The sequence below is a fragment of the Lepus europaeus genome, chromosome X (genome assembly GCF_033115175.1).
Source record: "Lepus europaeus isolate LE1 chromosome X, mLepTim1.pri, whole genome shotgun sequence".
Taxonomy (NCBI): domain Eukaryota; kingdom Metazoa; phylum Chordata; class Mammalia; order Lagomorpha; family Leporidae; genus Lepus; species Lepus europaeus.
In genome coordinates, this window is record NC_084850.1 from 50,922,291 (window position 1) to 50,938,176 (window position 15,886).

A 15,886-nucleotide genomic window follows, 5' to 3' on the forward strand; every position below is an offset into this window, starting at 1 on the left:
GAAGAGTTAAACAGAAAAGAAAAAAAAAGGAGAAAGACAAGCGAGCAAAGTCTACTCATGTTGGGAGCTGGTCAAGTACCATCCATCTCTGGTGGCCTCAAGGAATATGTGACATTTGCTTTCCCTTGATTTAGGGATTTGTGAATCCAGTTTATAGCAGAGGTCATGAGGCTTGCTAGGGGGAGACTTTGGAGGTACCAGGTCAAGGAGCCCTGCCTCCCAAATGACTGCCTGGCCCACTGGATGCCTTTAAGCTTTGGCCTCCTGGGAGTAGAAGATTAACCAGACTCCCCGCTACTTTAGCTGGTTGTGTGGTAAGGGGCAGGCTGAGTGCCCTTGAGCTGTTTGGACTGGGCAGAGAGCCAAATCTCAGAGGCTTTTGTCCTTGTCTTTACTCTAGTGCTAGTGTAAGTATCAAACCATCTCATGCTCAAGTCCTTTAAAATATGAATAGAGAAGGGCCAGCATTATGGCTTAGCAGATAATTCTACCACCTGCCACACCAGCATCCCATAATGGCAACTGGTTCCTGTCTGAGCTGCTCCAGTTCTGATCCAGCTCCCTGCTAATGGCCTGGGAAAAGCAGCAGCAGATGGCCCAAGTGCATGGGCCCCTGCCATCCATGTGGGTGACTGGGATGAAGTTCCGGGCTCCTGGCTTTGCCCTGGCCCACCACTGGCCATTGTGGCCATCTAGGGAGTGAATCAGGGGATGGAAGATCTCTCTCTGTGTCTCTCCCTCCTTCTCCCTCTCTCTGTAACTCTAACTTTCAAAATAAATAAAATATGGGTGAAGGGTACCACAGGCTGCCTGGGCTCATGGAGAACTGGGAGTTTAATACCTTTCCTCACCTACTTCCCATTCTACATAGCTGATATTGTGTAGAATCTGTAACTCAAAGCCGGCGAGAATGACACCTCGGTCCTGCTCATGGTGAAAGAGGCCCTCACCGAGTGCCCTGGGCCACCACCTACGCACCAAGGGCAGCCCTGGGTAAGTCAGTCTGCAGGTACCCTTTGGCCTCCACACTCAAGCTGATTGTCTTTCAACTTGCAGCCGCCCTGGATCCTCTGTAGGCCTTTTGAACCATGTCTGTCATTAGTCTTTCCTCTGAGTTCTGTGGAGAGAGCTGTACAAATATTTACTTTCTCTCCTTGAGTTAAAAAGGTCAAATAATTTCAGGGCTGGACTTCTGTAGTTCTGAAGTAGCTTCTTGTGTACTTAAAAGCTCTTGGCTTCTTCTACATGGAATTCGACCTGCAGCTCAGTTTGAAGAACTGGTAAATCTGGATTTTGTGAATTCAGAGGGCCCTGGCTCCACCTTGATGGCTAGGTAGTGCCTGTGTCATGGTAGCTAGGTAGGGCAAAGCCTTCGGGTTTAATGGTAAATCCTATGTCTTTTCCAACAGGGATGTGAAACAGACCATAGCGGTTAAGATTATGTATTCTAGAGCCAGGTTCCATTTACTAAGCCTTAAGACCATGGACGAGTTATTTAATTGAACTGGTACTCTTCTTTTTTTTCAAATGGAGCTTGAGTAGACAAAATTGGGCTAATCAGATTATCGCCTTTTATTTATCATATTCCACCACCAGTTCCTACCTGGCCTGCTTTAATTTTATTTATATGTATGTTTCTTTATTGCAAACAACTGTGAGCCCCACCAAAGAACTACCTAGATTGATAATAGCTTAATAAGCCTATGTGCTTCCCCCAGTCCTGCTCTCTCCCTCCCTCCCTCCCCAGGCAGAAGCTTTAGCCTGAATTGTGGTTATTATTCTTTTGCTCTATTTAACAATTTGCATTTTATTTTCTATTTTAAATATTTATTTATTTTTATTTGAAAAGGAAAAAAAAAAAAGAGACAGACATCCAGAGAGAAAACGAACTTCCATCCACTTGTTCACTCCCCAGAAATGCCCACAACAAAACCAGAGCCAGGAGCCCAGAGCTCATGGTTGGCAGAAACCCAGCTACTTGAGCCATCCTTTGTTGCAGGAAGCTGAGCAGAGCCAAGACTCCAATCCAAGCGCTCTGATACGGCATGTGGGTTTCCCATGCAATATCTTAACCATTGCACTAAATGGCTACTCCCTTTTAGCTATTTTTAATAAATGATTTTACCTCTCTCTGTCTTGAATGCATGGGTATATCTATATACGTTGGCTCTATTCTCATAGACACATATTTCTAAGGAAGCTATTACTTAGTTTTAGTTGTACTTTGTCCCTTATGAAAAGGATTTGATGTTGTATGGCATCTTCAGGGACTTGTTTGTTCTATGGAATGCTATGCTAGTATGAGTTCTTCCTGTCAAGTGTAACTGCAGTTACAATTTCACTGTGGTGTAACATTCTGTTCTGTAAGTACACCACAGGGTCTTTCTCTGTTCTCCTTGGAATGGGCCTTCGGTCGTTTCTCCTATTTTGCTATTATGCAAACAAAAACAAAAACAAAAACAAAAAAATTCCTTGTGTCTCAGTCTCCTGATCTTAAAATTGAGGGAAAATAAGAGGAACTACCTCATAAAATTGAAATGAAGATACAAGGAGCTGATAGCTATCCACTACTTAGGCCAGGGCCTGGCTCATAGCATATAGTTGGTCACTGTATTAGTTTCCTAGGGCTGTCATGACAGATATCACAGACCCAGGGGCTTCACCAGCATCCATGTATTTGCTCATAGTTATGGAGGCCAGAAGTGTACGATTAGAGGTGGTTTCTTCTGAGATTGTCTCTGTCACACTTGTCAGTGGCCATCTTCTTTGCATGTTTTTCTGTGGTCTTATACCTCTGGCTGTGTTCTAATCTTATTTTCCTATAAGGACATTGGTCATATTGGATTAGGGTTTACCTGAACGACCTCATTTTACCTATCAGTCACATTCTGATTTTTCTGGGGGTTAGGACTTCAATATTTGAATTTTGAAGGACATAATTCAGCCCATAAGAGTCTGTATTAGCCACTATGAGCATCATTCTCTTCATCATTCTCATTATCTTCATTAAAGCTCAGGAAATGACATATCCCCAAAGAGTACTCAAATCTTAGCTACAATCACCGTCCTCCTCCCCTTCCTTATCAGGTGATCAAACCCCAGAACTTCTCTTCTTGCCTTTTCAGAAATGACTTTTGTTCCCAGCAACAGTGCTTGAGACTGGCACTATGTGGGTTCCCAGCAGGACAGGCAGCAGCCCTAAGTCCATGAGAGGTGGAAGAAGAGGAGCTAGGAAATTTCATTTTCATCTTGGTTGAAGCCAACAGCTAAGTGTGACCATGCACAAAATAGAGTGGCTGACAGACCTGAAGTTGCCACGCAGGGAGATTCTATGGGCTTGTCTGAACGCGACAGCAAAGCCTGGGCTGCTCCCATCTTTTATTACCAGGAATGACATTGCCTACTTGCTGTACCACCGGAGCAAACAATATCGTTCATGGACTCCAAATGTTTTGCTTGACCTTAGGGAACTGGTTGAGACCAGCCACTTGACAACTACAACTTTGTTCCCCTAATCTCTCCAGGACTCTGAGCACCAAGGAGGAAGTCGAGAGTAGCCGTGACGCCAAAAGAAAGGACCAGTACACCCCCTCCTTCCATATACCACCCCCATCTCTGCACATCAGAGAGGGCCAAGTGGTTGTTAAAGCAGGAATGTCTGGTGACTGCTCAGACGAGTTTGGGGACATAAGGGATTTTGCTAGCAATGGTCAGTGGATTGCAGGGAATGGAGTGCTAGGATTTAATTGAACTGGGCAGGGGTAGGTGATGGCATAGATTAGGGGATGTACAGAGCCATGCAGGGATTAGAGCTCAGGTGCTGGAAGGTGACCCAGGAATCTTGGATTTCTTACAGTGGTGGAAGTATACAGGGATGTAGGGCACGGTGTGATCTGCGGTCTCCATGGCAGAGTATGTTGCTACAGGGTTGTCAGGGTTGTGCCCTGGGAGGAAGGAAGTTGGGGATCCCACCACAGGCAGTCTGTGCACTTAATGTTTCAGACAATCAAGCTCCAGAGGCCTGAAGCATTTTGTCACTCTGCTCTTCTGATTCTAAAAAGGATGTTGACTTGAATGTGAAAAGAAGGTTAATGACCTGTGTAGCATAAAACATTTTTATTGCTTTTGACTTTCAGTTGCATCCATGTGGGCCTTTTTGCCAGTAGCCTCAGGATTCTAACAGCAGAGAAAGAACCAGGCTGTGTATGTGACAGTGGAGGCCCAGGTTTGAGTTCTGTAAGGTAGAACTCAATTAAGCCAATGCAACTTCTTCAGGGGAAATGATGGCATTTCAACGATACTGTTTGTAAAATAGGGAAAAGAGGGTCAGGGAGGCTTGGTGAGAAAGTTCCTGGAACGCAGCCCAGGCTCAGTAAAGAGGAACCACCTCTTTTCTTCCTCATTGCTAAATGCCCTTTGCCCTCATCTCCATGCCTGTAACTGCTGCTGTGGATATTTCTCAACCTCTCTGTGCTTTAGGTTTGTTTGTTTGTTTGTTTTGTTTTGGTCTGTCAAATGAGGATGATCTTATCCCCCAATTCACAGGGCAGATTTAATAATTAAATGAGCTCGCATGTGAAAAAGTATTTAATGGTTCAGGAGTATAAAATAAGTACTTAATAAATGTTATATGGGCTGGCGCCGCGGCTCAATAGGCTAATCCTCCGCCTGCGGCGCCGGCACACCGGGTTCTAGTCCCAGATGGGGTGCCGGATTCTGTCCCAGTTGCTCCTCCTCCAGTCCAGCTCTCTGCTGTGGCCAGGGAGTGCAGTGGAGGATGGCCCAAGTCTTTGGGCCCTGCACCTGCATGGGAGACCAGGAGAAGCACCTGGCTCCTGGCTTCGGATCAGCGCGGCCACAGCGGCCATTGGGGGTGAACCAACAGTAAAAGGAAGACCTTTCTCCCTGTCTCTCTCTCTCGCTGTCCACTCTGCCTGTCAAAAAAAAATGTTATTTGCTTTTAAATGGCAGCTGCTATTCAGTTCCCTTCTTTTCATTACTATGAGGGCACATCAAAGGTTCTTGGAAATGGAATTAAAAGAGAAGTTTATTTTGGGGCAAAAAGTTTGAAATCCATGCATACAAGGTGTCTTCAAAAACTTCATGGAAAGTGTGTGTTATGAAAATGATGCATGGAGGCCGGCGCTGCGGCTCACTAGGCTAATTAATCCTCCGCCTGTGGCGCCAGCACACCAGGTTCTAGTCCCGGTCGGGGCACCAGATTCTGTCCCGGTTGCCCCTCTTCCTGTCCAGCTCTCTGCTGTGGCCTGGGAGTGCAGTGGAGGATGGCCCAGGTCCTTGGGCCCTGCACCCGCATGGGAGATCAGGAGAAAGCGTCTGGCTCCTGCCTTCGGATCAGCATGGTGCGCCGGCCACAGCGGCCATTGGAGGGTGAACCAACGGTAAAGGAAGACGTTTCTCTCTCTCTCTCTCTCTCTCTCTCTCTCTCACTGTCCACTCTGCCTGTCAAAAAAAAAAAAAAAAGAAAATGATGCATGGATTAAACATTTTTTACATCCAAACATGTCTTTTATCCATTTTTTCCATGAATTATTTGAAGTACCCTCATGTGTTTCTTTGCCTCCTCTTTTACCTGTTTCTTCCCTTCCTCTCCCTCTTTTCCTACACATCTTCCTTGGCACATTTCCTGTTTCCTCTCTCTGGCCCTGGTTACTTGATAGCACCTGCACATAGTTGTACACTCTTTAAAGCCCTCCCAAGGTAGGGAACTCCTAGGATAGGGTTGAGCTCACCCTCAGAGCAAGGGAACTCTGGTTGGGGGCAGTCTCTTACTCTAACTGAGGTTCATGGCCCAGGTGGCTACCAAGGGGTATTGGGTCAGAGACGAGGGGCTTACAAGCTGGGAAATCTGTATGGCAGAGCAAGCTGGGCCATTGTGTGATGTGGGACTGGGGTGACAATGCGAAAAGCAGGCTGTGAAGCTGAAGGTCATTCAGAGTGGAGCTGAGCCGAGTCACTCTGTGGAGGGACAAGCGAGGGCATGTGCTAGTCCTATTGTTGCTCCTGCTACTGATACCACTGTTACCATTCCTATTAATACTTACAGTGGCTCCTTCCCATTGAGCATTTCCTGTGTGTTGGGCTTTTGTGGTGGGGAAGGTTGCAGGGGGTAGTAGAATAGAGTTGACCGTCTGTATCCAGGGGATCTGTCAATATCTGGAGATGCACTGCAGTTCAAAAACATTTGCGAAATATGCATCTTGTACTGAAGATGTACAGACTTCCTTCTTTGTCATTATTCCCTAAATAATACAGTCTAACAACTATTTGTGTAGCACTTATGTTATATTGGGTATTATAAGTAATGATTTAAAATATAGGAGAGGATGTGCTTGGGTTATATATGCAAATGCAGTGCTATTTTATACAAGGGACTTGAGCATCTGCAGGGGGTCCTGAAACCAGGCTTGTATGAATAATGATGGACGGCTATATACTGGCTAAGGCTAAAAATTCTACAACCGGACTGCTTGGATATTTTTACTTTTTTTGTTTGTTAGACTTTTTTCATGTTAATGTGATATCAATACAAAGAAAACAGATTCAATGTAGTTCATATATAGAATTTTAAGAGTATCATGATATTCCTCCTCTCTCTTTCTTAACTTTTGATATAACATTATCTGGATTAAAATTATTTATGCATTTAATTATTAGAGGGAGAGCAAGAACACATGTACTAACTATCTCCCATTTACTGGTTCTCTCCCCAAATGCCCACAAATAGCCAGGGCTAGACTGGGGCCAAAACCAAGACCTGAGAACACAATCCAGTTCTCCCACACTAATGGCAGGAACCCAAGCGCTTAAGCCATTCCCACTGCTTCCTAGGGACTGCATTTGCATTGGCAGGAAGCTGGAATCAGGAGTCAGGAGCCAGAAGCCAGAGCTGGGAACTGAATGCAGGTACTCTGCAGTGAGATGTGGGCATCTTAATTGCTACACTAAACAGCGACTCCAGAGTGCTTGGATATGAATCCTGGCTGTGTCACGGAATGGGTTGCGGATCCCACAGGTCATCTAACCTCTCTGTGCCTCCATTTCTTATCTCTAAACTAGAGCTAATCAAAACGGTACATTTCTTAGGAGGAATGGTTTGAATTAATCATTTACGAAATGCTTAGAGTACTTCCTGACACGTTAGTGTTATGCAACAACATATTTTCACGTATTTTCTCTTTGCCAAAATGGAGGGAAGAGGTTTAGTGACTTACTCTAGGCCACAGGGCTGGTTAAGCAGCCAAGTCAAATGTAGAACACAGATCTGACAGACTCCGGAGTCCTTGCTTGCAACCAATAGCGCTTAGTTGCCTCCTTGGTCGTGGAGCTGGAGACTTGGCCTTCTAGGTGGGATGCAGTGGAAGGAGAGGCTGGTGGGCACTGTGAGTCCAGGTGGGTAGTCAGCACCTGGGGGCTGGGATGTTGGCAGAGGTGCTGCTTGGGTACACAGCTGGCTCCAGTCCCTTCATCCCCTTGGCCCAATTCCTTGTTCCCTGCTGTGGGACAGCAGCCCTGGCTTCCTGGCCCATTTTAGGGAGAAGTCAAGTCTCTTAGGATCCTGAAGGATGTGGTTACAGCCAGGGAGCTGAGCCTTCCTGGAACTTCACCTTCCTTGCTTATTTTCCAGATTCCCTCAGTGACTTCAGTTAAGCCTTTTGTACCCCAGTTCCTCGTCACTCACATGAGGTACTTTCACTGCCTGCTTCATAGGGCTTTTGAGAGACCGAGTAGATCATGATTGGGAAAAGATTTGAAAGACCTAGAACAGTACCCAAATTGAAGAGAGCGGAGTGACCCCAGACCTTAGTACTATAAGTCAAGTATGGGCCTCCTAGACCTCCATAGCCCCCTTGTGCTGGTAGTTTCTTGTGTCAGATCCCATGACCTTTTCCGAGTGTTCCACCTTGGGCTGCAGAGATGTTTGGAACCTCATATCCTTCTCTGGGTTTTACATTTCTCTTAGCATAAAGTAATAGTTTAGCATCATCTGAGTCCCTAGGAGATTCTCCTAATTTATTTGAAAGACGGTGGGGAGGGGGGTGGGAGATAAGTCTTCCATCCACTGGTTCACTCCGCTAATGGCTACAACAGCCAGGGCTATGCCAGGCCAAAGCCAGAAGCCAGGAGTTTCTTCTGGGTCTCCCACATGGGGCAGGGAGCCAAGGACTTTGGCCATCTTCTGCTGCTTTCCCAGGCACATTAGCAGGGAGCTGGATCAGAAGTGGAGCAACTGGATCTTGAACCAGCACCCATATGGGATGCCAGTGTCACAGTCGGAGGCTTAACCCACTATGCCATGCTGGCCTCAGATTTTTGTTTTTAATTTTTTTTTTTTTTGACAGGCAGAGTGGATAGTGAGAAAGAGAGAGACAGAGAGAAAGGTCTTCCTTTTTCCGTTGGTTCACCCTCCAATGGCCACTGCGGCTGGCGCATCTCGCTGATCTGAAGCCAGGAGCCAGGTGCTTCTCCTGGTCTCGCATGTGGGTGCAGGGCCCAAGGGTTTGGGCCATCCTCCACTGCACTCCAGGGCCATAGCAGAGAGCTGGCCTGGAAGAGGGGCAACCGGGATAGAATCCGGAACCCCAACCGGGACTAGAACCCTGTGTGCCTGCGCCGCAAGGCGGAGGATTAGCCTGTTAAGCCACGGCGCCGGCCAATTGTTTTTAATTTTTTAAAGGTTTTATTTGTTTACTTGAAAGAGTTACAGAGAGGCAGAGGCAGAGAGGAAGAGAGAGAGCCTCCATCTACTGGCTCATTCACCAGATGGCAACAACTTCCGGAGCTGTGCCGATCTGAAGCCAGGAACCAGGAGCTTCCTCCAGGTCTCCCACGTGGGTGCAGGGGCCCAAGGACTTCAGCCCTCCTCCACTGCTTTCCCATGCCATAGCAGAGAGCTGGATTGGAAGTGGAGCAGCCGAGACTCGAACTGGTGCCTATAGGGGATGCCAGCACCATGGGCGGCAGCTTTACCCGCTAAGCCACAGTGGAGGCCCCAAATTTTTGTTTTTAAGAACCAGGTTCTGGGGCTGCCGCTGTGGCGTAGCCAGTAAAACCACCACCTGTGATGCCAGCATCCAATATGGGTACCGCTTCAAGTCCCAGCTGCTCCACTTCTGATCCAGCTCTCTGCTATGGCCTGGGAAAGCAGTGGAGGATGGCTCAAGTCCTTGGCTCCCTGCACCCATGTGGGAGACCCAGAAGAAGCTCCTGACTCCTGGCTTTGGTTCGGCACAGCTCAGGCCATTGCAGCCATCTGGGGAGCAAACCAGCAGGTGAAAGATCTCTCTCTTTGTCTCTCCTTCTCTCTCTAACTCTTCCTTTCAAATAAATGAATAAATCTTTACAAGAAAAAGAACCAGGGTCTTTGTCTGTGTGCAAGGTTGTCCTAGCTCCTATTCTCAGTGCTCTGCTGCCTTTTCACTTCAACCTTTGGCATCAGGCACACTTGGGCTCTGGGGCCTGGGGAGCCTGTGACTGTCTGTTCTCATTAGCACTGTCTTGGCTTTGTGTTTGCCCTGCAGGGAACAGTGAGCAGCTGACCCTTCCCCTGGGTATCCTTGTCTCTCTGGGTTTCCCTTGGTGAGTGTGTGTGTGCATGGGAGAGAGAGAGAGAGAGAGAGAGAGAGAGAGAGAGAGAGAGATTGAGATTGAGAGAGATTGTATAAGCAAAGGCTAGACCTCTTGCCATCTGCTAAAGTTCTGTTTCCCCCAGGGGTGAGTTAACTACCCAGCTATTTTGATTTTCTGCTCACTGCTAACCTTCACAGAAGGGTCCCCATGGCCAGATTGAAACTGTTCCTCTTTGGTAATCCAGAGCTTCCATTTTGAAAGAGACAGGAGACAGGAGTGAGTGGGTAGGCATACTAGATGTGGGGAGTTTGGGGAAGATCTTTGGGACAAGCTGTGCTAGAATTGACCTGATTGTTTGGTCTTCACTCAAAGATAAGGTCAGCCCTGGACTGACTCCCAGATTTCCAATGGATAAACTCAGTTCTTAGATCTAGAGCCTACCAGGCTGAGCAATCAGTTTTTTTTTTTCAGCTGGGAAATGGGGACAATAAATTCTACTCCATAAGAATTTCATTTCAAATGAGAAGTAAACTTTTAAATAGTCCACCATCTACTTGCAAGGAGCATAAAGTACCATAAACTTGTGTTTCTTCAAGTCTATTCTGTAGAACATTTCGCTCAGGGCAGGCATTGTGGCACAATGGGTTGAACCACCGCTTGAGATGCCCACATCTCATATGCAAGAGCAAGTTTGAGTCTCAACTACTTTGTACCTCAGATCCAGCTTCCTGCTAATGCATTGGGGAGGCAGTGGATGATGACTCAAGTGCTTGGGCTCCTACCACCTGCATGGGAGACCTGGTTGCATTTTTAAGCTGCTGGCTTTGGCCTGGCCTCATCCTGGATGTTGTGAGCATTTAGGGAGTGAACCAGTGGATGTAAGATCTGTGTTTGTGTGTGTGTGTGTGTGTGTCTGGCACTCTCTCTTAGAAAAAGAAAAGAAAGAGCAGGAGGGAAGAAGGAAGGAAGGAAAGAAAGGAAAAGAAAACAAAGGAAAAGAAATCACTTTTTAAAATGTCACTCACTAAACGAATTTGGGAAGACTGGATAAACAATGCCAAATAGACTTCTGTGGGGATGACTCAAGCCCTTACTTAATATACGGACAGAACACAAGGTGAATCTCCAAGAAAATGTGTTGTAAGCAACATTTTTAAAAATGTTAACCAAATTCTCTTTGGTTTTAAATATTTTTATAATTGTATTTGAAAGAATAACAAAGAGGGAGAGATGAAAGAGAGAGGAGGGGAGAGGGGCAGAGTGAGAGAGAGAGAGAGAGAGAGAGAGAGAGAGAGAGAGAGAGATCAGCAGGTTTACTCTCACCAAATGACCTCAGTAACCACGGTAGGCCAAAGCCAGGAGCCAGGAACTCCCTCTGGGTCTCCTATGTGGGTGGCAGGGTCCCAAGTACTTGGGCCATCTTCTGCTGCTTTCCTAGGCTCATCAGCAGGGACCTGGATCAGAAGGGGATCCGATTCAAACTGGTGTTCCCATATGGGATGCTGGCCTCACAAGCAGCAGCTTAACCCACTGTGCCACAATGTGGGCCCATAACCAAACTTTCTTAGCAGAGTGTTTTGCAAGTATCATCTCTACAGAATACACCCTGGAAGCGACCCATCTAGGTCAGAAGTGTATTCATTTTGTTCTGTTCCCTCTCATAGTGAATAGAGGGCAATTGGTGAAATGCTCGGGGTTGCTAAAATGTAGGTCCTGAAGAGCAAGTTCAAACTCCTGCTCTGAAACACCTCTCTCCCTCCTCTCCCTCACAGCTCCCCTTTGAACTGGAGATCTACTACATTCAGCATGTTATGCTCTACGTGGTACCCATCTACCTGCTTTGGAAAGGAGGTAAGACCAGCAAACCTCATCTCGGTGCCTCCCCACACCTCACCGCTCCCTTCTGGTTGGGAGGCACCGCTTTTTGGGTGCCTACTGTGATCCTGAGCTGTGGCTTGGCTGGGTTTCTTCAGCGTGCTTGATGCGAAACACTGGGCCGTGAGAAAAGGGGCTTGGATGACGTCTGCAAAGAATCAGAGGGCTTTTCAGAATTAGCCTTTGTGAATGAGCATGGTGCTGCCTCCGCCTGTGTGGGGACTAGGCTTTGGGCTCCTGCGGGTGGCCTTGAGTTTGCATGGAGCACCCCCTACATGCCTGTCACTCCCTTGTCCCTTTCCCCTGCCATTGTGTGCAGTATAGGGTTGAAGGAGCAAATGAATCACTAGGGCCCCTCAAGAGAAAGATCCTGTGCCCTTGCTCATTGTAACCATGCTCCGAGAGCTAAAGGAGATATCGAGAGGGCTAAGAAGTCCAGGGAATGCAGAATTATGGAATGGAAGAGGGAGGTGAAACAGCAGCATCCCTCATGTCAAATAAGTGATTGAAAGCCTTCCTTTGGTCAAGAGGGAGAGACCACCAACCAGTAGAGACAGTCTGGAAAGGAAGCTGATGTATTCGTGTCCTTACAGCAACTCTTAAATTATCCTCTCCCTCTCCTGCATTGTACGAAAAAGGAAAGGGCACTGCCTAATAAGGCTGCTGGACTTGTGTGAGCGTGACCCCTTCTCAGAGTCCTTCCTTTCCTGAGGGCCCTCTGTCTTGGTTGCTGACACTGTTCTTAGAGACCTACCCTGTCCAGTGTTCCCCCAGACGGCAAGGGTATCATTTCTGTCCTAGTACAAATGGCATGGGACGACATGAGTTTTGGATCCCACTGGTGAATGGTCTGGAACTTGTGCTGGGCTCTGCCGTCTCCTGGCTCCTGCTTGCATCCTCTAGCTCAGACATGCTGGCAAATCCTAAAGGCTTTCTGGTGTGAGATGACCCCCAGGACCGGCCACCTGGGAACATGCTGGAGGATGGGCAGTGATGCTGTCTGGGAAGTCTGCTTACACCCAAGAGTCTTGCCTCCTATGCCCTGCCCTCTCCTAAGTAGGCTGCTGCTTCTACCCTGTGCAGATACTTGGCAGTCTCTGCTGTGCTTTAAGAGAAGTTCTGAGTACCAATATCCAGGAGACTTGGACCATTTCTCGGGGCTGCTCGTGGTGGCACAGCCGACAGCCTCCTAATAATGTTGAAGTGTCAGAGACATGCTTTTTCTGGGCAGACCCAAGCAGGCAGCTCCACAAGGGGCCCAGGCCCCTACCCCCCATTTTCCTTGGCTTCTGAGCCATGTGGTGGAACTTCTGGCCAAATCTGCATGGCTGGTGTTTAAACCTATTTGTACTCCGAGGTCACCATCAAAAGCTGCCAGGTAGCTTGGTTAGACTGGTTTGATGTGGAAAATACCAAACAGTCATCCCTCCTCCCTGCAAAAGAACAGTCTGGAAAGCCACACCCTTAAGACTAATTCTGCTGAAGCCTCCCACTGGATGTATTGCTGTGCTGTTTGGGGGAACAGAGCTAAGGAAGTAGGGGTTCTGAGTCTTAATTCTAATTTATTTCACACTCAGAATGATTCTTTCCCTTCTCCTATCGTGCCTGCTTCGGAGAAGGGGCTATCATAGTAGCAACTGGAGCAATAACTATAGTCCATGTCGGTCCTACTTTGTATTGTTTGCTGTGTGTGAGATACTGTGCTAGGCATGGGTGGTGTGTGTTCTCATCGCAAATAGCCTGTTGAAGAATCCACCTACAGAGGAGAAAACCGAGGTTGGGAAACTTAAGTACCTTGCCGCTAGTCGTAAGTAATAGTGCTGGGAACCAGAGCCTGGCCTAGATCCCTGCCCAAACCAGTGCTCTTTCTCATATACCTTGTTCCCATGAAGGACAGCTATCTGTTTCCCATCAACATCGGGATGAGTGTCTGCCTCACCTCCTGCCCCAATTCAGCCCTTCACTCGACACACAGGAACATAGTGGTTGAACACCTGCTGTTGTGCCAAGCATTCTTTGTAATCAGAGATGAACCAGAAAGACACAGTTCTTCCACAGGGAGTCCCTGTCTGTTGAGAAAGAAAGACGGTTGCACCACAGTGTGGCAAGTGCTGCAGAGGGCACTGTGGGGGTACACCGTGATTTAGGCAGCCTAGTTCACCTTCCCTTCTGCCCATTGCTGGGAAGATGATCACTTCTTCTTAGAGCAGCTCCTGCTGTTGGCCCACTTCCCTAGCTGATGAGGTGAGAAACAGCACTATACAGAGAGATGCTATGCTCAGTTCTTGGTACTAACCCGCAGATACCCTAGCTCTGGGCCTGTGACTCCAGGTCTGGAGAGAGAGCCTCCACTGCCTGCACAACTTGAATGACCCACCACTGCCTGAGCTGTTTTGAGGGCTTTTCTCCATCTTTGGCTCTTTGCTACCATCTGCTGTTCACTTAGGGGGAATGAGGAGCATTGAGAGAAAAACCTGGATTTCTTCCCAAGGCTGGCTTCACCTTTGGTCCTGAGTTTTTGGCTTAGGCCTTGAGAAGAGGGAGTGGATCTAGAGTGAGAAGTGGGAAAACTGTCCATGTGTAAACCGAGGAAGCCAAGAGTTTTGGGCTTCTGATCTTTAGAAGACTCTAGAAATGAATGGCTTAGGAGTTCTCACCCAAGACAAGACAGCTCTCCTAGATAGCTCCTGTTTTTCTGACAAGCAAGGTTTGGCTTGAGCACACTCCTGTGGATCAGGGGGGGTGGGTGGTGCTGAGTGGGAATCCTGCCTCTCCCTCATGCCTGCAGTCCTGAGATATCATAGTCCACAATAACTCTCTTGTCCACACTGCTCTTTTCTTCTCCAGTTTCCTTTCACCCCAGATCTTTGCCTTTGGCCCTCTGGAACTGCATTTCTTCTGGTATTTTTGTTATTGTTTTTATTGGTACAGTCTCTTTTTTTTTACATTTTAAATTGAATACCCACAAATTATAATTGTATGTATGTATAGGGCAGAAAGTGATACTGTGTATATACCATGTACACTATATGTAATGATGGAATCAAGCTAAACAATAAACTAGATTTCTTATAAGCCACTCGTGCCTCCACCAGCAGCTCTTTCCAGAAAAGAACAGCTTTGCCTATCTTGCCCAAGGCTCCCGCTGCGGAAGGCTGCTCTTGCTGCCACGCTCACATATCCAAGCTCCCTACTGTCTCTTCCAAAGCAGAATTTCATCTCCACCCTATGGGAAAATGCTTTTCTCTTCACCATTCCCTCTGCTTCTTTCTTATCACCACGGTCACCAAACCTCTTGATCACTTCCCACACAATCCTGGAAGCCTTTGGCCCAAGAGCCTCAATAATTCCAGTGCAGGTTCAGTCTGCATCCTGAGATGAGTGAGGATTACTCACCAGCCTCCAGTCTCTCAGGCTTTGGACTTTTTTTTTAATTTTTATTTTTGACAGGCAGAGTGGACAGTGAGAGAGAGACAGAGAGAAAGGTCTTCCTTTTGCCGTTGGTTCACCCTCCAATGGCCACCGTGGTAGGCGCACTGCGGCCGGTGCACCGCGCTGATCCCAAGGCAGGAGCCAGGTGCTTCTCCTGGTCTCCCATGGGGTGCAGGGCCCAAGCACTTGGGCCATCCTCCACTGCACTCCCTGGCCACAGCAGAGAGCTGGCCTGGAAGAGGGGCAACCGGGACAGGATCGGTGCCCCAACCGGGACCAGAACCCGGTGTGCTGGCGCCGCAAGGCGGAGGATTAGCCTAGTGAGCCGCGGTGCCGGCCTGGACTTCTTTTTTAAAGATTTATTTATTATTTATTTGGAAGGCAGAGTTGAGAGAGAGAGAGAGAGAGAGAGAGAGAAAGAATATGAATCTTCCACCTGCTGGTTCACTCCCCAGATGGCCATAACAGTTAGGGATGGGCCAGGCTGAAACCATGATTCTGGAATTCCATCTGGGTCTCCCTCATGGGTGCAGGGGCCCAAGCACATGGGCCATCTTCTACTGCTTTCCCAGTTGCATTAGCAGAGAGCCTGATAGGAAGCGGAGCAGCCAGGACTTGAACTGGAGCCCATATGGGACGCTGGCATTGCAGGCTTGCATCTTAACCTGCTATGCCACACTGCCAGAACTTGGGCTTTTTAATCACAATGACTTCAACACCTCCTTATGTTCACCCACCTGGACCTTATTGTCCCCCAAATTCCTCTCTCTGAGACCATAAGCTGTGATGTTACTTTCTTTGACTCAAATCTGCACTCCATTCAGCTTCCTCTCTTGCCAGTTTGGACCACCATGGTCACTTTTTGGAACTTTCTTCTGACCAGCTCCTAACAATGTCTCACCCCAACCAGAACCTGTGTCCAGTGTTTTCTGAGTCTTGGCCTACTGAAGAAAGTCTCTCCAGTCATTCTGTGTAGGGCTACCCGAAG

At 47.7% G+C, this 15,886-nt stretch overlaps 1 protein-coding gene across 3 annotated transcripts in view; it reads left to right on the top strand.

Moving 5' to 3' along the window:
- Nucleotides 1-15,886, top strand: part of TMEM164 (transmembrane protein 164) — a 167,903-nt gene that overhangs the window by 117,358 nt on the left and 34,659 nt on the right. For all 3 annotated transcript variants that reach the window (XM_062183751.1, XM_062183752.1, XM_062183750.1), the window contains one exon: nucleotides 11,364-11,442. In XM_062183751.1, coding sequence (XP_062039735.1) covers nucleotides 11,364-11,442 — 79 coding nt within the window. The remainder of the gene's footprint in view (nucleotides 1-11,363; nucleotides 11,443-15,886) is intronic.